The sequence below is a fragment of the Ylistrum balloti genome, unplaced genomic scaffold (genome assembly GCF_031769215.1).
Source record: "Ylistrum balloti isolate Yb309-2 unplaced genomic scaffold, AGI_CSIRO_Ybal_v1 Utg370814, whole genome shotgun sequence".
NCBI lineage: Eukaryota > Metazoa > Mollusca > Bivalvia > Pectinida > Pectinidae > Ylistrum > Ylistrum balloti.
The window spans coordinates 56,704-82,500 of NW_026782471.1; the positions used below are offsets into that span (position 1 = coordinate 56,704).

General features: G+C 35.0%; 1 protein-coding gene across 1 annotated transcript; it reads right to left on the reverse strand.

Moving 5' to 3' along the window:
- Window positions 1-671: 671 nt before the first annotated feature.
- LOC132558714 (basic salivary proline-rich protein 1-like) lies at window positions 672-25,640 on the reverse strand. Its single transcript, XM_060223310.1, has 8 exons — window positions 25,541-25,640; window positions 17,642-17,859; window positions 16,428-16,580; window positions 8,678-8,782; window positions 7,744-8,405; window positions 3,445-3,763; window positions 2,831-2,947; window positions 672-1,910 (listed from the first exon to the last, which is right to left on the reverse strand). Exons 2-8 carry the CDS (start codon window positions 17,826-17,828, stop codon window positions 1,876-1,878), a joined length of 1,578 nt encoding a protein of 525 aa, XP_060079293.1. The 5' UTR covers window positions 17,829-17,859; window positions 25,541-25,640; the 3' UTR covers window positions 672-1,875.
- Window positions 25,641-25,797: the final 157 nt, after the last annotated feature.

Sequence of the window (25,797 nt, forward strand, 5' to 3'; positions counted from 1 at the left end):
AATGATATACATTTATTTTATATATAATCTGTTTCCAACAACAGCAGCTTGAAAATTGGTATTTTGGGATCATTTCCCTCTCTGTTAAAGGAATTTGTTTGATAAAAAAAACACCAAAAAGACAAAGGTGTCCAGCCATCTAAGAAAAAAGACTAAATTTTCTATCAAATATATTGATCTCAAGTCAGAGTGTAACATGTGCGAGATAAAATATTGATTTTTTGTAAACAATTTTTACTGGGATTTAATATCTGATTAAAATTCTCATCTTTATTTAGCATTTGTAACAGTGTGCGTTGATTTTTAATCATTTGTAAATATCACTATCACATCACTACAATATACTGTCTCTATATATATATAAATATTGATTATACAGTTAAAATATCTAGGATTCACAACTCAAGTTGTGTAATACAAAAAGGAATGATTGAGAGAATTTGAAAAAAAAACAATACATCAGATATACTTGGGGAAAAAAAGTGTAGTTTTCTCCTAAAGATAAAATGGAATTTGTATTGAAATTTTAACATCGCATAAGAATTCATTTGTTTTATGAAATCATTTGTACCATTGACACACGTTTTCAAGGTGAATATTTTTTGCTTCTTCAAACAATTATCTATTATTATCACATCAGTTCATGATTGGAAAAAAGCAAATGCGTGCAAACTAAACATGAAAAAATATCAGACATATTTATCATTTTGTGATTAAATTTTTATTAAAGAAGTGTAATTGCTTTCTACAAAAAAAAAAAACTATTTCATTTTGAAGAAATTCTTTACAGACAGACAAGCTCCACACTATTGCTACACTTTAAGCTTAGGTCCAAGCGTTCACATGTTTTGTGTTTGAAAAGTTTTGTTATATACGCTGTGTTACATGATTAAGCTGCATTAGCTGATAGAAGCGTGTGAAAGCCTTTGTTCTCCTTTAAGTAGATAATACATACTATATATGTAAGTATAACAGCACTCATAAAGAACATAGGGGTATAAACTGTAACAAATTTACATATCACAGATGACAAACTGTAGAACAAATCAGGACATCAGTCAAGTGTATATAAAATTACAGATGACAAATTCTCTATCAGTCTGTTTTTCACAAGCCAATTCCTAAGTTCAAATAAGGAATAAAAAAATCTGTGTGAAAATGATAAAGGTTTACAAGACTTATAGTTATTTTCTTCACATCGTACAAAGAATCTTTACTTGACCAAATAAGATTTTATATAAAATATCTTAGATTGAGCAGGTTTTACGGTGTCTACTTTAATAACAGACCAACTACATCTTACATGGCTGGGGAGCTATTCTGCATTGTTAAATATTCACTTGATTTAAAAAAAATCTTTAACTCAAGTTAAGACCTGTTCAAGACATGGAAATACTTTACCTATCACCCGCAAAGGAAGAAAGAACCTTCGGAAAACCTACAGGCTTATAGAAAATCAACACTGAATTTTTTATAAACTTGACAAGGGAAACTGATACCATTGTTCTATAACAAGAGTTGTCAGATGTTCATACAAGAAATAGGATTATCTCCCTTGGAAATAGGATCATCTCCTTTGGAAAACTAATGTCTTTCTCCAATGCAGATTGTTCAGATGAACACACCAGAAGCATTCATCTGGTATAAAGTTTGCTGAACGAATACACAGGTCAATGACAGAATTCACATATCCAGACAATCCTGTTGATATCTACTGTCGATCAGACCTAGATACAAGTTAATGACTGCTGCTTGTAGACTTGTCCTTGCCCTTGCTACAAGTAATGCACATTGCACTTCATTGGCATTGAATGCAAACACAGTCTTTTGCATATATAAAGGAATTGATGAGTAAACCCTAGGGAATCAAACTTGTCATTGTGGAGGAGGTGGTGGAGGTTTTCTTACTCCTGGAATAAAGAAAATGAAAAAAATTTATATCAAGATTTCTAAAGAATTTCTAGTGAATTTCACTGTAAGTAAGGCATATTATCCAACACAAGTTTTCTCCATTGCGAACTTTTGAAAAATAACCTTGCCCTTATCAATGGTATAAAAATTTCCTTTGTCACCTCAGGCTTCAGAAGTAGATTTCAATTTTTGGGCATTCTGCATTTTTTATGTATAGAAATGTTAAAATAGCAATTTACAAAACCTACAAAAACTTCCACTACATCCAAATTTTACATGTCAAATTTTACAATATCATATAGGACAGAATCAGGGAAAGATTACAAAAATATGAAAACTATCCTTAAATCCTGTGTGACAGAAACAGGGAAAGATTAAAAAATATGAAAACTATCCTTTAATCCTGTGTGTACATATAAGTTAAACAATGTATCTACCAGTGTTTTTAACTTAACTGTGTTTTTACCTGAATTTTTATCTCATTGATTACTACTTACCTGTGTTTTTAACTTGATCTTTAGGCTTAATAATCTTTCTTCCATACTTATCTGTGTATTTGCTTTACTTTCAAGGATTTGGACCTGGTTTTTAATGCCACATGTGTTTTTGTTGGGCTACACTATGTGTAAATTACAAGGATTTCTAAAATACTTACCTGTGTTTTTACCTGGATTTCTAACATACTTACCTGTGTTCTTACCTGGATTTCTAACATACTTACCGGTGTTTTTACCTGGATTTCTAACATACTTACCTGTGTTCTTACCTGGATTTCTAACATACTTACCAGTGTTTTTACCTGGATTTCTAACATACTTACCTGTGTTTTTACCTGGATTTCTAACATACTCACCTGTGTTTTTACCTGGATTTCTAACATACTTACCTGTGTTTTTACCTGGATTTCTAACATACTTACCTGTGTTTTTACCTGGATTTCTAGGATTTTTACTTGGATATGTCTTGTTGATTTTACTGAATGGTTCCGGAGGTGGACACTCATTTGCATTGTGAAATCTGAATCTATTTTCAAAATCTGAAAGAAAAAAGGTTATTTTTTAAAATAAACTTTTTTTTAAAATTCTAAATTGAGGTTTTTCAATTTCATCAAAATTTGAGAATGTTACTTCCATATGACGACTCTAAAACATACTATTTCTTCACTGAAAGCATCTGACGCTACAAGAAAAATTAACAAACACATGGCCAGGAAAATAAAGGATGTGGGATGTAAATAATGATTATGTTTCTCAATAATTAATACCAAATGTAAACAAGTTGTCCAGATTGGAATATGACCTGTTCCTTCTGCCTATACTATCATTTGATTGAACTTCTACTGTCAATATTAAGGAACTGCTACTTAAATACTTTAAATTCAGCTTCAATATTCATGACAAAGTTCAATTGCTTTTTACCTCGAAGTAACAAATGAAAAATAAAAATATAAAATTATTATCATTAAAATAAACTGCTTATCAAAAGAAGATTTTTACCAAAGTAACAGCAATTTCACATTAGGGAAAACCTCACCTTCGCTTCCACCGGAGTAGTTGCCCGACCGCCTCTGTGGAGGGGGTGGGGGAATAGCACCTGTGCTCTGGGGGCCTCGAATTGGTGGAGGAGGTGGCTTCACCCCTGCAGCCCGAGGCAATGTCCCTCCGTTTTGCGTTGATGTTGTTCTTGTTGGAGGTGGTGGCGGGGGACCTCCTTGTCGAGATGGAGGTTGGCTTGGAGGGGGTGGGGGCTGATTTGTCCTGGCAGATGATGGCCGACCTGATGTCACTGTTGGTTTTAATGTTGCTAATGGAGGGGGAGGAGGTCTGTTTGAAGGAGGGGGAGGTGGTGCTCCCTGAAGTAATAAAAAAAAAACAACTTTTAGACAACAATATTATCAATCTGTCGTTATTTCACACAATATTTGTTAGAGATTTTTTGAAGTGTCCATGTATGACGGAGTGTCTGACTAACTCTAAACCTGATAACACTGACAATAAGCTAACCAGTTCAAAACAGGAACACTGTACAGTACAGTCTAAACCTGATAACACTGACAATAAGCTAACCAGTTCAAAACAGGAACACTGTACAGTACAGTCTAAACCTGATAACACTGACAATAAGCTAACCAGTTCAAAACAGGAACACTGTACAGTACAGTCTAAACCTGATAGCTCTGACAATAAGCTAACCAGTTCAAAACAGGAACACTGTACAGTACAGTCTAAACCTGATAGCTCTGACAATAAGCTAACCAGTTCAAAACAGGAACACTGTACAGTACAGTCTAAACCTGATAGCTCTGACAATAAGCTAACCAGTTCAAAACAGGAACACTACAGTACTTGCTCAGCAAAAGGCATCACAACAAATTCAGCACTGCAAATATGAGAAAGAGAAAAGTTTACTCTGCTTGTGCTCAATTTACAAATGGCCTAAGTGTGTATAAAAAGATGAGGCAAAAAACCTGTGCACGCAACATTCAGCGAGGCCACTTATATGTAATATTGGACACTGTTGTTAAAAGATTACCAGGAAATTAATCTTTGGTGTTCTTTGCTGTTCTTGTGGATGAGACTATGTGCCAGTCCAGAGACATCTACAGTACCACCACAGAAAAACTTACAAGTGTCTGTTAAAAAGTTATACATTTGTTTAACAGTAACCTATAGTAAAATAAATACAAAACTTCTGTACAAAAAATTGTCCTAACAGATCAAACTAACTTTAATTAAATCCACTTTGGCTACAGATCCTTATACAATAAATACCACCAATAATGTGTCTAGTTCAGGATGTTCAACTATACCAAATACCTAACCCTTGATACACTGCATCATTGTACAACATGGCTGTATCCCTCTACAGCACAACTCCATGGCTGTATCCCTCTACAGCACAACTCCATGCTGTATCAATCTACAGCACAACTCCGTAGCTGTAGCCCTCTACAGCACAACTCCGTAGCTGTAGCCCTCTACAGCACAACTCCATGACTGTCCCTCTACAGCACAACTCCGTGGCTGTAGCCCTCTACAGCACAGCTCCGTGGCTGTAGCCCTCTACAGCACAACTCCATGGCTGTATCAATCTACAGCACAACCACATGGCTGTATCCCTCTACAGCACAAGCACATGGCTGTATCCCTCTACAGCACAACTCCATGGCTGTATCTCTCTACATCACAACTCTATGGCTGTATCCCTCTACAACACAACTCCGTGGCTGTGTCCCTCTATAGCACAACTCCGTGGCTGTGTCCCTCTACAGCACAACTCCGTGGCTGTGTCCCTATACAGCACAGCTCCGTGGCTGTAGCCCTCTACAGCACAACTCCATGGCTGTGTCCCTCTACAGCACAACTCCGTGGCTGTGTCCCTCTACAGTACAACTCTGTGGCTCTACAGCACAACTCCGTGGCTGTGTCCCTCTACATCACAACTCTACAGCACAACTCAGTGGCTGTGTCCCTCGACAGCACAACTCCATGGCTGTAGCCCTCTACAGCACAACTCTGTGGCTGTATCCCTCTACAGCACTCTGTGGCTGTATCCCTCAACATCACAACTCCATGGCTGTATCCCTCTACAGCACAACTCCATGACTGTCCCTCTACAGCACAACTCCGTGGCTGTATCATTCTACAGCACAATTCCATGGCTGTATCCCTCTACAGCACAACTCTGTGGCTGTATCCCTCTACAGCACAACTTCATGACTGTATCCCTCTACAGTGCAACTCTCCAATACTGAATGTTCACAACAAAGTGGCTGAATGAATTTAATGATTAAAATTCAGGTCTGTAAACAAGTATTTAATATGTATCACAGACATCTGACTATTCAGTAAGCCAGAAAATCAGGTGTTTACAACCAATCTTTCCTACATAACTTACAGCTTTTGCTATCCATGGTTTTACATCAGAAGGAAGAGCAGGAAGAGGTCTACGTTTTTTGAAGGAAGAGATCGGCCTTGGTACAGTGTGAGTTACGTTTTTATCTCCACTAGGCAGATAAGCACCGTAAGTACCAAAAATATCATCATCATCATCATCAAATGATTCAGCTACAGCTGGACGATTAAGGCTATCCATGGCTGACACTGTAATCCTGTCAGCACATCCTGTTTATACGTCTTATCTATACATATTAATGCCAGACTCATCTATATTCATATTTCACTCAAAATACTTCGTAAATATTCATTAATATTAGTTATAGTGAAAACAAAAATCTAAAAAATGTACGTGTAGTGAGTGTTTTTAAAAAACAGTTTGTTTTACTAAATATACTTCATAAATATGAGCTATAGGGAAAAAAACTTTAAAAAAATCTAAAAAAAATTATGTAAAGCGAGTGTTTAAAGTTTGTTTTATACTAATTATACTTTATAAATATTCATGAATATTAGCTATAGTAAAAAAAAAAAAACTAAGAAAAATTACGTGAAGCGAGTGTTTAAAAAAAATTTCTTTTACTAAATATACTTCATAAATATTCATGAATATTAGCTATAGGGAAAAAATCTAGCAAAATTTATGTGTAGTGAGTGTTTTTTAAGAATAAAAATCCTCTAAATGACGGTGATGTAGTACTGAGTTAATATCGTTTCCCAAATGTTATACAGTGAAATTGAAAGAAATGAAAATTACTTTTAGAAAGAAGTTAGTTCTAATATTTTCCCCCGATAATTTAGTTTATTTCAGATGAAAGATGGCAGACAGATTTCCTATTTAGATTTGATTTGTTGAGCTGTGCCTTTCATGATGTTGTGTTTGTCTATAGATTCATCACTTCACAAGTTTCCGTTCAGTTGACAGGAAGAGCCACAAGAATGACAGCAGGAAGTAAGTGGCACACAGACAAACGTAGATACACAATATTTCTGGCTCTGTAAAATTTCTCTACAGCAGACAACACTACAAGACTTTCATCAAGTACAGATTTGGTATATCTTTCTAATGATTCTGTAAAATTTCCAAGGTATCAGTTTAATATGAGAATTTTCAACATAAAACCTCATGATGTATACTTTCAGTAGGTAAGTTATCTTTAACTGACTTGTTATTCCACATAAGCTTCTTTATATACTTCTGTATCAGGTATATTATGTATATACAACCCAGACCTCAATATTAACTTAGTGTCTCACTCAATGCAAGCAAGCTTGTGTATGTATCTCTTTCCCTAGTTTTCTGATAACAACACTCCATACACATACATCTGTATTCTAGCTATCATTTTTAGGCAACTCTCAGAATATGTACTAACTTTGTGTAAAAAGATTTTCTGGAGCTATTGCAAGTGAATTTCTGTTTGTACTTGTCTTGGACACCAAGCAATAAAAACAATAACCCTTGTACACAATCTCAAAGATCACTAAAGTCTCCCAAACATCCTTATATGTGTGTATCATTGAATTATAACTATGACAGCCACCTTACAATAAAGACAATTTCGTGTACTCTTAAAAGTCTCAAGGTTCCCACTGTGAGCTCAAATTACATAACAAAAATTAATATTTTGTATTTTTTTTTCTGTGTTCTTAGCAATTACAAAACCTAGAAAATAAATAGAGAGAATCTGATGAAATCTATGGATAAAAAAATATCTGTATGCTGAGAAATACTGTAATCAATTTTACATTAAATTTCACCTCACCAATCAGACTACTACTGAGTTATACCTGGTGTGTATTTCATAGTGTACTAATTTAGTTACAGCAGCAAGTAATATTGGCATATAGGTAGGAGAAAAACAAAGAGTTACTTCCCTTCCATCAGTAAATCATACAATATACAAGTTGACAAACTTAACCAGATGTAACATACCTGTGAGGGAGGTGGTGGAAGGGGCCTTCCTACCATACTTGGGGGTCGATTTCCAGGTCCCTTAGCTGACTGTGGAGGTGGTGGAGGGGGAGCTCCACTCTTTGCTGATTGTGGGGGAGGCGGGGGCGGTCCCCCTGGCACTTTTGCCGACTGTGGGGGTGGCGGGGGCGGGCCTCCTGGCACTTTGGCCGATTGCGGGGGAGGGGGAGGTGGCCATTGTCCTGAAGGCTTCCCAGGTGCTGTCGTAGGAGGAGGTCGGTTCGGGGGTGGGGGAGGTTGTGACCTTGGAACACCACCACCAATGACCCCTGACCTCGGGCGAGCATTATTGTTTATAGAACTATTCGATTCACCAAGTGAAATTCTTGATGAGATACTACTTAATGAGGTATTGCTCCCTCTCACATGTCCATTTCTGTCTTCATTTGACAGTTTTCCTGGGCTGCCAACCGCACCTGGCTTGTTCTGGGCAGGCGGGGGAGGTGGCGGGCCAGGCCGACTTTGTCCATTGGAAACTGGTCGAGAGTTCAGACTCGGCTTCAAATTTGATGGCGGAGGAGGTGGAGGTCCACCCACATTTCTTCCTGGTCCATTAGAAATCACTGATGGTCCATTTGACATGCGGGGTCCAGACGGACGAAGGGCTTGAGAGGGTCCGGGCGCTTAAAAGAAGTATCAAAAATAATATTCAAAACTATCAATGTAAAAAATGCAAACAAAGCAATATAATGTTTAAAACAAGTAGGTAATTTAGATAAACAAATGATAGTGAGAAATATTTCTCTAAAACAACTTATGTATACAACTATTTCTTTAGCAAGTTTTTACTTATTTCAATACAAATTTATAAAGGCTTAATAATGTATTTCAAATAGATGTTTGGCTTGTTGTGATACACATGTAAGTTCAATGAAGATCCCCGATATATATATACCTTTTGGTCCTCCTTGTTGTCTCTTGTTAGCACTGGGTAATCTTGGTACCCCTCCCGCAAACAGACCCCCAAGGCCTCCAACAGTTGGTGGAGTGGGCGTTCCCCCTGTAATATACAGGAAGCTACATTATATCTACAATTCAGATTTACCTAGTTGGATCACAGCCAAAAGGTACAAAATGATTTCACATCAATATCTCTTATTTTTAATCTGTCATTTCCCTTCCAAAGTTCTATCTGCTGAAAGACATTTAACTGAAATTTACCAATTAACTTTCAGGAAGATCTGTTATCTAATTTATGACCATAACTAACTGTGTGGACTAGTAAATACTTTAGTGATAACCACCTGCTTTCTAGTGATTATCAGTTAAGCTAAAAATAGCTCAGGAAATCCCCCGCATTCCAATTTTTCTGTATGTAGCAAGTATAACGCGGGGTCTGTGTTTTGTTTGTTCTTAGTGATAAGAAAATAAAAGACAAATAAGATCTTAAGTTTGTTGGAGTCATAAATAATAAGATATTTTTTACCTAGTCCCTGGTATATAGTCTACTTATACCTGGCTTTCAACACATTATGGTACCCTCCTAAATTATGTTTATCAGCAATCTTTCAGATGGTGAACAAATATTGACCAAAAACAAAAATATTAACCTAAGACAGTGTTGATGTCTATAATTTTGTGTTTGAAGTTAATATCACCGAGTTTTCACCAGGTTAACAAATTTAATAAGTACAAAATATAAACAGAAAATATAGATACTGAATATAAATACGAAACACACCAAGGGGTATGTCAATACTGTATCTAAATTATCGTCTTTGTCACTCATCAATTACATACATTAACTAGCTGCCTTGACTCACAATATTCATTCTACCTTAATTGCCAATATTTAATTCAATTATTTATACAAATATATATTTTACGCTACAACATACAAAATAAAAGATAAATCAACTAGTGCTGATCTTTGTCAGATTTTAAAGATCACAAACACACTGCAGTGTTAAAAATAAAAATATATAAAGTTTACAACAGTATACCGGTATATACATTTCACAGTCACTACATTTACACATAAAATATCTACAGATGCAGTATGCTGATAGCAACACCACCTGTATTTCAATGATATGTATACTATATTGAAAGGACAACCCATTATATTGATATACACACACATATATATTTACACAATACCACAGCACTACTTATTGGCATAGCTACATCAATTTCTCCGTTTGGTTTTATTGCCCATAAACAGCTGGGTCCTTGCTGTGGATGGTGGTTACCTCACCGAACAACATACAAGAGGGTGGTCACATCCAGAGAGATCAGAGTGAAGTATTTTACTCAAGTATACAATAATGACAATATAGACCATTCATTGCTCAGTTTGCTGTGATACACAAATCACTATTAAACATTGAACAAAGCACCTTGGGGCTTCACCTGAGATTAGAAAGTCCTAAGTGACGGAGCTATTGCAGCCTTCCTCAACTTGACTGTTTGTATAATGTCTATATCAATCTAATACAAACACTGCTATGTAATATAAGAGCTTGTCATTACTGTGTTTTTTTCATTGGTGAATCATCCTTAAGTATCACAGTAGTTGTAATGATGTAAAAGTATCACAGTAGTTGTATTGATGTGAAAGTATCGCAGTAGTTGTATTGATGTAAAAGTATCGCAGTAGTTGTGATAGTTGTAATGATGTAAAGTATCGCAGTAGTTGTAATGATGTAAAGTATCGCAGTAGTTGTGATAGTTGTAATGATGTAAAAGTATCCCAGTAGTTGTGATAGTTGTAATGATGTAAAAGTATCACAGTAGTTGTAATGATGTGAAAGTATCACAGTAGTTGTAATGATGTAAAAGTATCGCAGTAGTTGTAATGATGTAAAAGTATCACAGTAGTTGTAATGATGTAAAAGTATCGCAGTAGTTGTAATGATGTGAAAGTATCGCAGTAGTTGTAATGATGTAAAAGTATCGCAGTAGTTGTAATGATGTAAAAGTATCACAGTAATTGTAATGATGTAAAAGTATCGCAGTAGTTGTAATGATGTAAAAGTATCGCAGTAGTTGTAATGATGTAAAGTATCGCAGTAGTTGTGATAGTTGTAATGATGTAAAAGTATCCCAGTAGTTGTGATAGTTGTAATGATGTAAAAGTATCACAGTAGTTGTAATGATGTGAAAGTATCACAGTAGTTGTAATGATGTAAAAGTATCGCAGTAGTTGTAATGATGTAAAAGTATCACAGTAGTTGTAATGATGTAAAAGTATCGCAGTAGTTGTAATGATGTGAAAGTATCGCAGTAGTTGTAATGATGTAAAAGTATCGCAGTAGTTGTAATGATGTAAAAGTATCACAGTAATTGTAATGATGTAAAAGTATCGCAGTAGTTGTAATGATGTAAAAGTATCGCAGTAGTTGTAATGATGTAGAAGTATCCAAGTAGTTGTGATAGTTGTAATGATGTAAAAGTATCGCAGTAGTTGTAATGATGTAAAAGTATCGCAGTAGTTGTAATGATGTAAAAGTATCACAATAGCAGTTGTAATCTAAAATGATCCAGTTATACAGACTAACTTTCAAATGATTAAATTTTTAAGTAAAATTTACTTTGTCTGCTAAATTGTTTGAAAATGTGCTCTGAGTTAGAAACAAAGTCCAGTTACAAATTACTACATTAACTACCAGAGTATATATATCGACCACAAGTCAACGAAATGAAAGCTGAAAGTGTATAATAATAGTACAATGTCCTGTTCACAATCTGATGACTCTTCACCACCACATCCCCTGTTTACTACCACTCACTTCCTGTGTTGACTGTAATCATTTACTCATGGTGGTAGGGCTAGATACTCATATCACTGATGGCCATGTTTCAGATACTCATATCACTGGTGGCCATGTTTCAGATACTTGTATCACTGGTGGCCATGTTTCAGATACTCATATCACTGGTGGCCATGTTTCAGATACTCGTATCACTGGTGGCCATGTTTAAGATACTGGTATCACTGGTGGCCATGTTTCAGATACTCTCATCACTGGTGGCCATGTTTCAGATACTCATATCACTGGTGGCCATGTTTTAGATACTGGTATCACGGGTGGCCATGTTTCAGATACTCATATAACTGGTGGCCATGTTTCAGATACTTGTATCACTGGTGGCCATGTTTTAGATACTCATATCACTGGTGGCCATGTTTCAGATACTCATATCACTGGTGGCCATGTTTTAGATACTGGTATCACGGGTGGCCATGTTTTAGATACTCGTATAACTGGTGGCCATGTTTCAGATACTTGTATCACTGGTGGCCATGTTTTAGATACTCATATCACTGGTGGCCATGTTTCAGATACTCTTATCACTGGTGGCCATGTTTCAGATACTCTTATCACTGGTGGCCATGTTTCAGATACTCGTATCACTGGTGGCCATGTTTTAGATACTGGTATCACTGGTGGCCATGTTTTAGATACTGGTATCACTGGTGGCCATGTTTCAGATACTCGTATCACTGGTGGCAATGTTTCAGATACTCTCATCACTGGTGGCCATGTTTCAGATCCTCTTATCACTGGTGGCCATGTTTTAGATACTGGTATCACTGGTGGCCATGTTTCAGATACTCTCATCACTGGTGGCCATGTTTTAGATACTCTTATCACTGGTGGCCATGTTTTAGATACTCATATCACTGGTGGCCATGTTTTAGATACTCGTATCACTGGTGGCCATGTTTCAGATACTCTCATCACTGGTGGCCATGTTTTAGATACTGGTATCACTGGTGGCCATGTTTTAGATACTCGTATCACTGGTGACCATGTTTCAGATACTCTCATCACTGGTGGCCATGTTTTAGATACTGGTATCACTGGTGGCCATGTTTCAGATCCTCTTATCACTGGTGGCCATGTTTTAGATACTGGTATCACTGGTGGCCATGTTTTAGATACTCTCATCACTGGTGGCCATGTTTTAGATACTGGTATCACTGGTGGCCATGTTTTAGATACTCATATCACTGGTGGCCATGTTTTAGATACTCGTATCACTGGTGGCCATGTTTCAGATACTCTCATCACTGGTGGCCATGTTTTAGATACTGGTATCAGTGGTGGCCATGTTTTAGATACTCGTATCACTGGTGGCCATGTTTCAGATACTCTCATCACTGGTGGCCATGTTTTAGATACTGGTATCACTGGTGGCCATGTTTTAGATACTGGTATCACTGGTGGCCATGTTTCAGATACTCATATCACTGGTGGCCATGTTTTAGATACTCATATCACTGGTGGCCATGTTTCAATACATGATGATAGCCTGTAGCTGTTGGTATGACTAGATACTCATATCCCTGGTCAATGTTAAAATCAAGGGTTCCAATTTAATATATTTCAGAAACAAGACTTAGACTCTAAGAATTTTTCATTGGAGTAAGTTGTTTTACATGCTGAAAAAGAGGAGTTCCACTAATGAGACTTCAAGTGGAAACAAATTTAGGATTCTTTCCAGAAGCAAGATTTTTTCTCTCTTTTTTTTCTGGCAAATATTTTTGAAAAAAAGAGAGACTTTTTTGGGATCAACTTGACTATATAACTCCAAAATCTCCTAATGCTTTGGGAAAATTAGTAACATCATTTCAATGTCATGCTCTGATATCACTTATGTCTAAATACATGAGTTCATTTACATGTTACATGGGTACAGTAAATACAATGGATCATATAATATATACACACCGCAGTCACCAATATCATACATGTAGTCTTTATTACTGATAATAAATACTTGTCTAAAACACAAAGTGTCAGTTCCTGATAGTAAAACAGCTGTAATGTCTACAAGTACAGGCTTCCTTCCTTATTGCAAGAAATCTTAAAATTTTAGTTTCAATATTAGATCAGTCAGTTTTGTTAAAACAAAAAATTAGGAAGATTCATCCTAAAATTTATATTACATATTCATTATAAATAAATGAAAATGACAATCCATGATTTTCATGAATATATGAACCTGCAATCATTTCATACCAATCAACCACATGCACACCAGTTAACAGGACATCTAAATCGTTTCCTACCAGGAGTTAAAATCATTTCTATCACCACTGGAAAAGGAGAGCAAATCCATATTGAATCAAATTAATGGAACCAGGTAGCTGAAAAGGACACTAAATTTCAAAGTTTGAAATAAATACAGCATATTTAATTTCACATTGCATCGTTAACAGATAACACCTTGTCATGTTTGTAATATCAGCTGACATGGATACATTTTTGCTCAGGAATTTTTAATTGCAATTTTTGCCCTCACAGAATTTAAACTTAACATTTTCCCAAAGTCTTACATTCATCCTTAAATGCAGGAAACATATATATAAACTTGTAGTACCACCAAACCTAAGTCCACCATGTATTTTCACCTAACTGATAAAAGGTCAAACAAGGCAAAGGGTGACTGCAGTTTTTTATTCGTAGTATATTTGAACTTTGACAAAATCAAAGCTTTCCATCCCCTTGGAGTTGCATATCAGGCAATATTTGTTGAAATTCTTCTAATTTAAACCAAAATTTACAACACTTATAACTTAATGAAAACAATGAGAAATAAAACAAACAACCTATGACTTCATCAACACAGCAAAATGATAAACATTTCTGACTAAAAAAAAGTGCAAACATCTCACTGACAGAGATTAAAAAAATGAAAAGCTTTCCACCACGAGACACATGCTAAGGAAGTGAAATTTCTGTTACCACCATCAGAATAGCTTGACTTCAGAGGTTGCTTAATGTTTTGGGCACCTGAGAGACTCTGCTTTCGTTTCTGATTAATCATGTTATTTTTGGCTACTCCTGAAAGTGAATGTTCATCACCAAAGTCATCAATATTCTATTCTCAAGTTTGTCAGTTGCACCATCTTCTAGTTGTAATGTTCATGTCTCCTCCTCCTCTTGGTATTATATATCTATCCCCTTCCCCCTCCTGGCATTACATATATATATCTATATCCATATCCCCCTCCTGGCATTATATATATATCTATATCCATATCCCCCTCCTGGCATTACATATATATATATATATATCCATATCCCCCTCCTGGCATTATATATATATATCCATATCCCCCTCCTGGCATTATATATATATATATCCATATCCCCCTCCTGGCATTATATATATATATCCCCCTCCTGGCATTATATATATATCCCCCTCCTGGCATTATATATATATGGGGGGGGGATACATATATATGTATCCCCCCTCCTCCTGGTATTATATTCATATCCCCCCTCATCCTGGTAATATATATATGTTATATATATATATATATCTCCCCTCATCCTGGTATAATATATATATCCCCCTCATCCTGGTAATATATATATGTTATATATATATATCCCCCCTCCTCCTGGTAATATATATATGTTATACATATATATCCCCCCTCATCCTGGTATAATATATATATCCCCCCTCATCCTGGTAATATATATATGTTATACATATATATCCCCCCTCATCCTGGTATAATATATATATCCCCCCTCATCCTGGTATAATATATATATCCCCCCTCATCCTGGTATAATATATATATATCCCCCCTCATCCTGGTAATATATATATGTATATATATATATATATATATATATATATATATATATATCCCCCCTCATCCTGGTATAATATATATATCTCCCCTCATCCTGGTAATATATATATGTTATACATATATATCTCCCCTCATCCTGGTATAATATATATATCCCCCCTCATCCTGGTATAATATATATATCCCCCCTCATCCTGGTATAATATATATATCCCCCCTCATTCTGGTATAAGATATATATCCCCCCTCATCCTGGTATAATATATATATCCCCCCTCATCCTGGTATAATATATATATCCCCCCTCATCCTAGTATAATATATATATCCCCCCTCATCCTGGTATAATATATATATCCCCCCTCATCCTGGTAATATATATATATCTCCCCTCATCCTGGTAATATATATATATATGTTATATATCTATATGATGTATCTTTATTTAGTAGATTTTAGTAATATTTACATACATCACTATGAACCTTCCTTAAAATACAATATTCATCTATAAGCACTCATTTGAGTAAAAAAATCTAGAATAAATGACATGTCATCTGCAATTAATCACCAACATTGACATTTTTCTCTATCTGTCATCTTTAAATGCTTTACGAACCATTCTGAAAAAAAAACTGGCACCAGTACCCATCCGCTATCATAATCACTAATTGCCATTAACTAGAAACCTTTCTGGTTGCAACTTACATTTCAGTAGATGTATAACATGTTGAAATTAATTTGTTTGAAACATTTTCACTTTCTTCCTCCAATCATTCATGAAAATTGTTCAAAATTATTTTTATCAAAATTCAATGATAAGCTTTAGGCTTTGAGTGACAGGATGCAATTATCAACTTCAATTCCACACAGTGATCTTAACTCAAATATTCTGCATGTTAACTTGGGCTACCATACAAAATCTCAAAGTCAAGGGGTGGGCTTATTACAGGAAAATGAAATATCTGTCTGTAATTCTACTACACAGCAAAGGCTAATTAAGGGTTGTTTTATTAACAGTAAGGGACTTATTTCCGAATAAATACTTTTGTGCTTCACACCAAAGAATGTTTGATCTTACCATCATCCTGTGCACCACGCCATGTGTTCGGAAGTTCTCTACTGTTGGGCCGATTATTGTGACATGCTACTGTGTTGAATTTGCTGGCCCCTCCACCAGGGGGCATCAGTGGGCCCGCTCCACGGCCACCACCTGCTGGCGAAGGCTTGTTACCTAAAGGATAAGGGTGTCAAAGCTAGGTAAAAACATAGGCACCAAGGGGAGGGAATTCAAAGTTAGCACCAAGGATAAGCACAAGCAAAACTACAAAACTGCAGTATGATCTTTTGTACAGTCAAACCTGTCTATAGAGGGCACTCAATGGAGCAAGAAAAGTGGCCTTTATATAGAGGTTTAATTTCTAAGAATTCAAATATATATGGACCCATAACCAGTGGCCTTCATAGGCAGATAATTGTTATACACAGGTGGTCTTTATAGACAGGTGATCTTTAAGACAGGTTTGACGGCATATCCACATTTACTTATACAATTTCAAAAGCACAATTTTCGTATTTGTAAAGAGCTATTTCTTCAACAAGTTTCTAAACTCATTTACAGTTTTATGACAAACCAAGAAATCTTCTCCCTAAATCTGATGTTTATGTACATGTACACTAGGTACTGTTTAAAGTGAAATTTCATTCTGGCTCTAAGTCAGATGGGTTCAGACTTTTGTTCCCACTAGTAAGCTTGACTAAGTACTTGCTTTAACTAGGACTTGCTAACTTCAATACTCTTATGTCTGGAAATTCGTGCCATTTACATGGAGAAATCGTTCGTTGCAGTTTTGAAACATTTCAAAAGTTTTATTTTTCTATTTGATATGAGAGCAGACTAAGATGGGAACTGATACTCCTCGTCCCTTTATATACTAGCCAGCTATCAAACAGTCTTCATAAATAATAAATAATTGGATTAATTTTAAAACAAGGAATTTTTCGCCTAAATACACAAATATTGTTTCTTCATATTTTGCATGTATCCATGATACTGAAAAACATGACACACTCTGTGTATCATCTTATACGTTCCAAGACATAAGTATATGAACCTACGTCTTTCCCCTACCTAATATTTCACATCAATATCTCATATTTACCACGTACACATCACCAAGAAAAATACGTCTACCAGCCCATTTTCATGCATGGTCAACTTTTTTGGTAAGAGCTAAGTTCCAACACCAATTTGACAAATCTCATCTAAACCCTGTCTACGTGTGTAAAACCTACCTCCTACAGCTGGGGCACTACGGTCATTGGTCACAGTTTTTTTTAGTGCAGTCCCTTTATGGATGGCACTTAATAGAGCCCCTCGATCAGTTGTCCCTCCTGATTTTTTTGCCACGGGACGACCTGCAGATTTGACTGCGGGAGGAGGCGGTGCCCCCGGGGGTGGGGGAGGTGGAGGGGGCGGCATCACTGCAAGTCCTCAGGGGTCAACTGACTACCTGAAAGCAAAGAGAAGAGTCAATCAAGTAAGAAAAAAAACAATGATAAGAAGAATGTAAACAATATTATATGTGACATGTCAGTATAAGTAAACATAACATGTATTTCTGAAATAAAATATTAGATAATGAAAGTGTACACATCTAACTTAAATGGAGAGTCACAAACTGATTCACTTTACACAGGCGAAAGATATGGAGGATAAAAATATCACTGAATGATCCCCATCAAATATGTATATTTCACAAGAACAGTTTAAGAGAAAAAATTCTCTATCAACAACTCTAGACCAATAACTATATCTAGTTCTCTCATAGCTTCAACAATAAGCAAATACTGTTACCATTTCGATGGTGTTTAGTCCGGTTCTGTATGGCTCATTCTTTACTCTTGATCAGTACAAGCAGTCATGTCAAACTTATATACTGTACAAATTAGTCTGACCTAAATTATGTACCAGTAGTATAGAAGCTGCAATCTATATACAGATATGGAGATGTAATTACTGCATGCATGGTCTAGATCTGATCTGTTGGGGGATATATGGATAAGATTCAAAAAATAAATGTTTATACATAAACTTACAAAAAGTGATGTCAGAAAAAGTTTCTGCAGACTCCACAGGATTAAAGATTTTTATGAAGAATCTCTAAAATTGTATATTCATTATAATTACTAGTTATCTTCATTGAACAGATTTTACAACTGAAATAATTACTTTCTTACAATTACATATTCACTTTCACCTAAATGATGATATTATAACAGCTTTCATCATTTACACAACAGCAGTCTGTTCATCCTTTTCCTTTTTCTCCTGTAAATCTAGACAAACTACATCTACAATACCTATAACCTACCAGTACACCTTTATCCAGTTTGAAAATCTCACTTCACTGGTCTTTTAAAAAAGTCCGCTCAGCGAAAAGCTTCGACGCTTTGATGGAATTTTTTTTATCTGATCTAATTAAACATTATAAATATTATCTATATACATTAATGGTAACATGACAGATAAAACTAGCTTGTCTTAACATCAGTTCTAAACACAGCTTAAAGATGTTTATACTCCAGGAAAAGTCAGGGGGAAAAGTTCCAAACAGGAAAGGAAAACAAAACGTGAACAAGCTTACTGCACATTTAACATCCTGATCTCTACAGCTGTTAAATAAATGTACAGATACAAAGTTACCCAAGATCACAGATTGGTCAGCTGGCATATATAGTATAAGGTACATTTTTAGAATAATTTTACTAAACCGCAATAGGGATTTTTACTAGGCTGGGATTGGGCTTATCTTCACATAAATACAGCCTGTACCAGTATTTCGAAAATTCTGATCACTGAATCGAATGGATCTACACATACATATACATGTATAATAGGAAATAATCAGAATATCTGATTCATTCATTATATTAAGTTTTCCTTTACAAAAGGAACAAGTGCTTCCTATATATTCCCAGCAAATAACAGAGTTCAGGGTGTAGTTGTACATATACTTTGAGCTCCTTTTTGGCCAGTGACTGTGCATGTATTTATGTAAATTTATGAAATTATATAATGATATCATATAATGAAGTTCATTGACATTAATCAGCATAACAGATCATGTTGCCTTAAAGTAGAGAATGTCCTTTTGTTTCAATTTGATGTTAAAATGCGAGCCCAATCATACACCAATAATTAGGTCAAAAATCATGTACACCATTAATTAGGTCACAAATTGTATATTACCAATAATTAGGTCACTAGGTCAAGATAAATATATTGCTTTGATCTCAATTAAGCATCCAAGTTTTTGTTAAAGCAACATTCATAAGTAATAATGTGTATAGCTTAAAATCATATTCACCTTGATCATTACAAATTCACTATTTCAATGTACTGTTTCAGTATTTCAATGTACCATTTCAGTATTTCAATGTACCATTTCACTATTTCGATGTACCGTTTCACTATTTCAATGTACCATTTCACTATTTCAATGTACCGTTTCAGTATTTCAATGTACCATTTCACTATTTCAATGTACCATTTCAGTATTTCAATGCACCATCTCAGTAATTCAATGCACCATTTCAGTATTTTAATGTACCTTTTCACTATTTCAATGCATATTTTCAGTTTTTTAATGTACCAATTCAGTATTTCAATGTACAGTTTCATTATCAGTATTATACAGCATAAACTATCTGACAAACAAGATCTACATTTCTTATATGTTTATATCTAGCTGTACTTGTGACTTTTCAAAGTAAACAAGGCCTTAGTTAGGTATTCAAAACATCAACTGTTTACAAAGTACTTGATTTGAAGAATTTCAAAGAATATGTAATTGATAACAGAGAAAGAAATGTTATATAATAGTTTCATCCTGTTTTAGAAAATCAACCAATACAAGTATGTATAAAGTACAGAACACCTTCCAAATTGGAATACAAGAAAATAATTACAATTTGTTCTATTAATTGATAACAATACCTTATTATATGACAAAAACAAGACAAAGCTATTTTTATAGCTGTGTGAACAATTCAATGAAACAAAACTAGTTCCTTCTGTCTACAAACCATGTCTTATACAACAGTTAGCAATCCTGCTTTCCTGTTGTATTCTATACTGCTACAGATACCATTACTCCATAATTCCCAAATTGAATACTTCATCAAATCCAAGATGTTTCAAAAATGATTTTTTTTATGTCCAGATCCCTGAACAGTCCTACTAACATTGATATAGCTACCTATAGTCCTAACAACTAAAGTTGACTTCCTTGTTGTGGTAAAATTTAAAACAGGTTGTGCACTTCACAATGACTTTCCTGATCAGAGAGTAATTTGCTTTAAATCCACATTATTAGTCATAATGACAATGTAAGTATACGATGTATGTAAAATAATTAATCAGATCTTAAACCAAAAATAAAAAAGTTGCTTATAAAGCTAACCTAATAATATACATTATCATACAAACAAATCTCACATGTGAATATCTGCTTCTTAATGCGTGTGATAATAACATGTTTTTGTATTCGGACTTCAGACAAGAATTATAACACTGAAGCTATGAATCACTCCCTCAGAACATAAAGACAAATTTTGGGTATGTAGTTGATGCCAATTTTAGTAAAACGGAATTTTGAGAGTCTCTATGACTAAAACTTATATAAAGATCTCGTCAGACTTAATCAACCACAGTAATTTGTCATAGATAGAGGAACCATCAAATCGGGATATGCATCAACAGATATAATGTCTTGGTCTATATAAGTAGCTTTAACTTTAGAACAAATACACAAACGTTTTGCCAAAAAACCAGCTTCAAAATTCAATTTTGATATTTAAAATGCCTACGAAAAAATGAGGATATATATTCAATTAGAATAATGAAATTAATTCCTATGAAGAAAATCCACATGGATCATCTTTCTCAACTAAAGAAAGTGAAATCAAATTAAGTAACAGTGACCAGACTATTTATTATTATTACAATCTTAATGGCCTGTCAACACATAAAAAGGACATTAGGGCCATCAACCGGTGAAACAGCGATCCAAAAAGGATCACATCAAACAAACTAAAAGGTAGACTAAAAAGAAATCCAATTTACAAAGTATGGGATCAAACATTTATCAGATCAAGCAGTGATCAAGAACTTAGCACCAAAGAAATTATATTGCTATAGAACTATTTAATGTTCGATATATACCGTAAATTTGTGCTTATAGTGCACATTTTAGGCAAAAACTGTCGTGTCAAAGGGGGGGATGTGTACTATATGCAGGAACATGACATTCTTTGGGTTATCATTCTCGAGTTCTCTGTCCGCCATATTGGATTACCTCCCTTCACATATTATATTTAGAGTCGTTGGTCATTTATGATAGATTGAAGATAAAAACAACATACTGTATCAGGAATTACTTCCCCTTTTCTGAGATAACTGGCTTCTGGTCAGACCTAGAAGTAATTCTGACTTCTGATCTAAACAAAAATTTGTACTAGACTGTCAAGAACTGATCCACACCACATTATCCGTACTGACAACACTACAATATACATAATGTACACTATCGTATCATTTAAATATGTACTTAAAACAATGCAATATATGTAATGTACACTATCGTGTCATTTAAAAGAATCAAAAGTCATTTCCCGCCCCTAAAGACTGAAGTGTGAATTGAAGGAGAAAAATGTTGGGCAATGTTAAGCTATTAACATACAACATAAACATGTAGGCTGTACATGAAATTTGGTGACAATTTAGCAAATATTACAGAATGTACATGTAATTAAATACAAACCACAAAAAAAAATTGATGCAAGAATTATCAACCACAATATTACATCTGGCATAATAATTCATAGTCCTAATAGTCGTAATCACACACCTGCCTGAATTCAGTTCTAAGTAATGGTATGTCAAAGTCAATAGTGAAATCCATTTCATAGCATTGACAAAAATCACACACAAAAATACAAGGTAAAAGAATGTTTAAAGGCATGCTTATTGCTGTAAAAATTGTCAGATCTTAATATTATTCCAATTGTTTCAATCGCCTGAATGTCTGAAATATTGTGAATATCAATAAAAAATTTGAAGCAATTTCTAACGAAGTCAAGAGACAGTTGGAATTTTAAACTCTTAGCCTCCTGGAATTGTGTGTTGTAAAAAACTCCTGTTAGGCTGTTTGCATCCAGTCATTGATCCACACATGGCCTCTTATCTATAACATGACACATCAAATGCAGGACCATTGATTTAACTCTCATGAGAGGGTCACAGAAACAAGCGTTTCAAACAGCATTGTCTTTAAAATACATTTGTTTCTTTATATGTATGTTCTTTATATATACCTATATCTGTGTATAAGAAATAAGATTGTAAACTAAAATAAATCAAGCATTTATTTAATTTCATAATTTTTTTTGTCCTAATCCTTTATTAAAAAATCTTATTACAAACTCCACTTTTGTTGAGGGTTTTTTGGGGACGATAATGGGCCCCGTTCCCAAATGAAACCATTTCATATAAATAACCTAATTCCAAAATTTGCAATATACTCCCGAAACTTTCCTTCCCAGTTCACTGATTTTCTTATGAAAGAATGCCCTACCCCAAACTAGTGAAAGCTCTGACAATCCTAAGAAATTAAGATATGCTAAGTTTTCCTATGTAGACCCTGTAGCACAACCTGTTAAGATACAAGTTATCTGATTGAAGTACCTAGCTATCTTATTCTACACACTGCACACAGGGATTCTAATTTTTATAGTAGCATAGATATTGCTTTTTTATACTATAAAACCTGTAATATGATATTACAAAGAATTAACACTGATTTTGTTTACAATGATCCATAAGTTTGTTTACAATGATCCATAAGTTTGTTTACAATGATCCATAAGTTTGTTTACAATGATCCATTAGTTTGTTTACAATGATCCATAAGTTTGTTTACAATGATCCATAAGTTTGTTTACAATGATCCATAAGTTTGTTTACAATGATCCATTAGTTTGTTTACAATGATCCATTAGTTTGTTTACAATGATCCATTAGTTTGTTTACAATGATCCATAAGTTTGTTTACAATGATCCATTAGTTTGTTTACAATGATCCATTAGTTTGTTTACAATGATCCATAAGTTTGTTTACAATGATCCATTAGTTTGTTTACAATGATCCATTAGTTTGTTTACAATGACCGTTTACTGAAGTTAAATTTGGGTCTTAATCTACAATCGCTGTCAGTAAACAAAATGGCTGGATCCAGGCTGTCCAACTTACGGGACCACTCAAGAGTTTTTGGATGAAAGATAAAGTCACCACTGCGTAAATTGTATAACATAAGTCTAAAAGTACCATTAAAGTGGTCGGGTGATGTAGTGGTATGCCTTTCACCCAGACATCCAAGGTTCGATTCCTGGAATGGACATAATAGGTATAACTTCACCTGCCTGACCAAGTGGGTTTTCCCTGTGTACTCCTGTTTCCTCACAAAGTAAGATCCCTTATGCACTTCTATCCGGCCCAACAAGATTGGTAAATATCAGTTGGAAAAATTTGCTTTTGCAATTGTTGTCAAATAAATAAAATTTATTATCAGATCAACAAAGTCCATGAATAATCACATGCAATGAAAATGTAGTGTAGTCAAGTATCAACCAAATGTACTACTGGATCTACCTACTCTGTTTATATCTGTGGAAAGTGAGAGAATGTTTTCTATGATTTGTGATCTGTCAGCAGTGCTCAGCGGTCTTGTTTGTCTTCATATCAGGCTGATATTCTTCAAGTTTTATGTTTGAAAAAAAGAGAGTTCAGAAAATTTAAATGTAGTCTTATATGTAACTCTGCTCAGACTTAATGCTCTCCCCAATCTGCCTTATATAAAACTTTCTATTATATTTCAATGCATTAAGTTGTTCCTGTTCAATACAAGGTAAACAACAAGTTTCCTATTATGTTTCTTCAATTTATTATCATTGTCAACATGTTTCACCCTTATTGGGCTTCCTCAGGACAAATCTACATATTTCTCTATCCCCTTTAGTATATACGATGAAAAGTGTGATTTGTCCCAGCCTTATGTGGAACCAAATAATTCAGATCATATGAGGTAATATTTGTTATGGACATCCATGACAGCACAAGATGCCCATGATCGTCACTTCTTGACAAAAACAAAAGGCCTGGTGTAGGGATCAGATCAAACCATATCCCTTGTAGCTTCACTTGTATATTGTCAGCTCTACTGCAGACCTTTTCAATTATAGTAATGAAAAAGACTTGATTTCACTAATCAAAGTATTTTCCCTTGATGGCGCTTGGTACAGACTTCTTCATACACCCTGATACACACAACAAAGGGTACTTACATCACTTTACAAGGTCAAGTATATTGTAAGTGGGCAAGACATGTTTCTAATATTTCAATACAATGAAACATGCAATATGCAGCGTATTTTATGATTTAGTGAGAACTTGGAGGTCCACATATATTGTTCATAGAAAAATAAGGAGTAGTATTGCAATTAATTTTACTGATTTGGGCAATATCATGTGATGGGTTTGTGTGCACTGCCCTAAAACATACATGCACCATTGCATGATACAAGTAATGTTACACACTTTGTTAATACTGACCAGTTGATTCCCTGAAACTACGTACATTTATATCTGGCTGACAGATTATGAGCTGTATTTTTGTGTCAGAGGTTATCGTTCTATACCTGTATGTAAATAAACATCATAATCTCGCTTCCTTCTTCCACAAATCTATGTTATCAAAACTTTCCGCCCATTGACATCAAATGAACAGGTAGGGTTACGCTGCTGTGAGTAATGTGGGCCTCGGGTTAGCCCGAGGGTGTGTCCACTTAACGTGAATTATTGTCAGGTAACTACAGTGGACAATAAACACACACACAGGGTCTAGTATCTTTGAACTTTCCGTCGTTGCACGTTTTGACAGATAACAAGCGAGTGACGAAATAACGACTGAAAGGAAACTCTGTATGATATAAACACATCTCAGCTGCTTATCAAATTACACGCATAACTTAAAATCTTTTCCATATTTGATAGTTCACAGGGGACACCCATAACTCATAAACACACCTACATTCATCAGATGATATTTTCTTTTGAGGTATCTCTTAATACGAACCTTTGTTGGCCTATTTGCTTGTTAAATTTTTGTCAATTCCTTTCTCTGGGGTCATCCTGGCTTCACTGAAGCCTCGAGTCTTCGTAAAACATCAGATATCCACACCCGGAAGAGAGGAACAGTTAATTCTTAGCAGGAAACACATATGCTTGATACCAAGATGGCGTATTAGATCTGCCTGTCGGGTCACGGAAATTGACCAATTACAAAATCTTATATCCGCGAAGGAAATTGCCCGTCTGTGTCACCTAAATGTT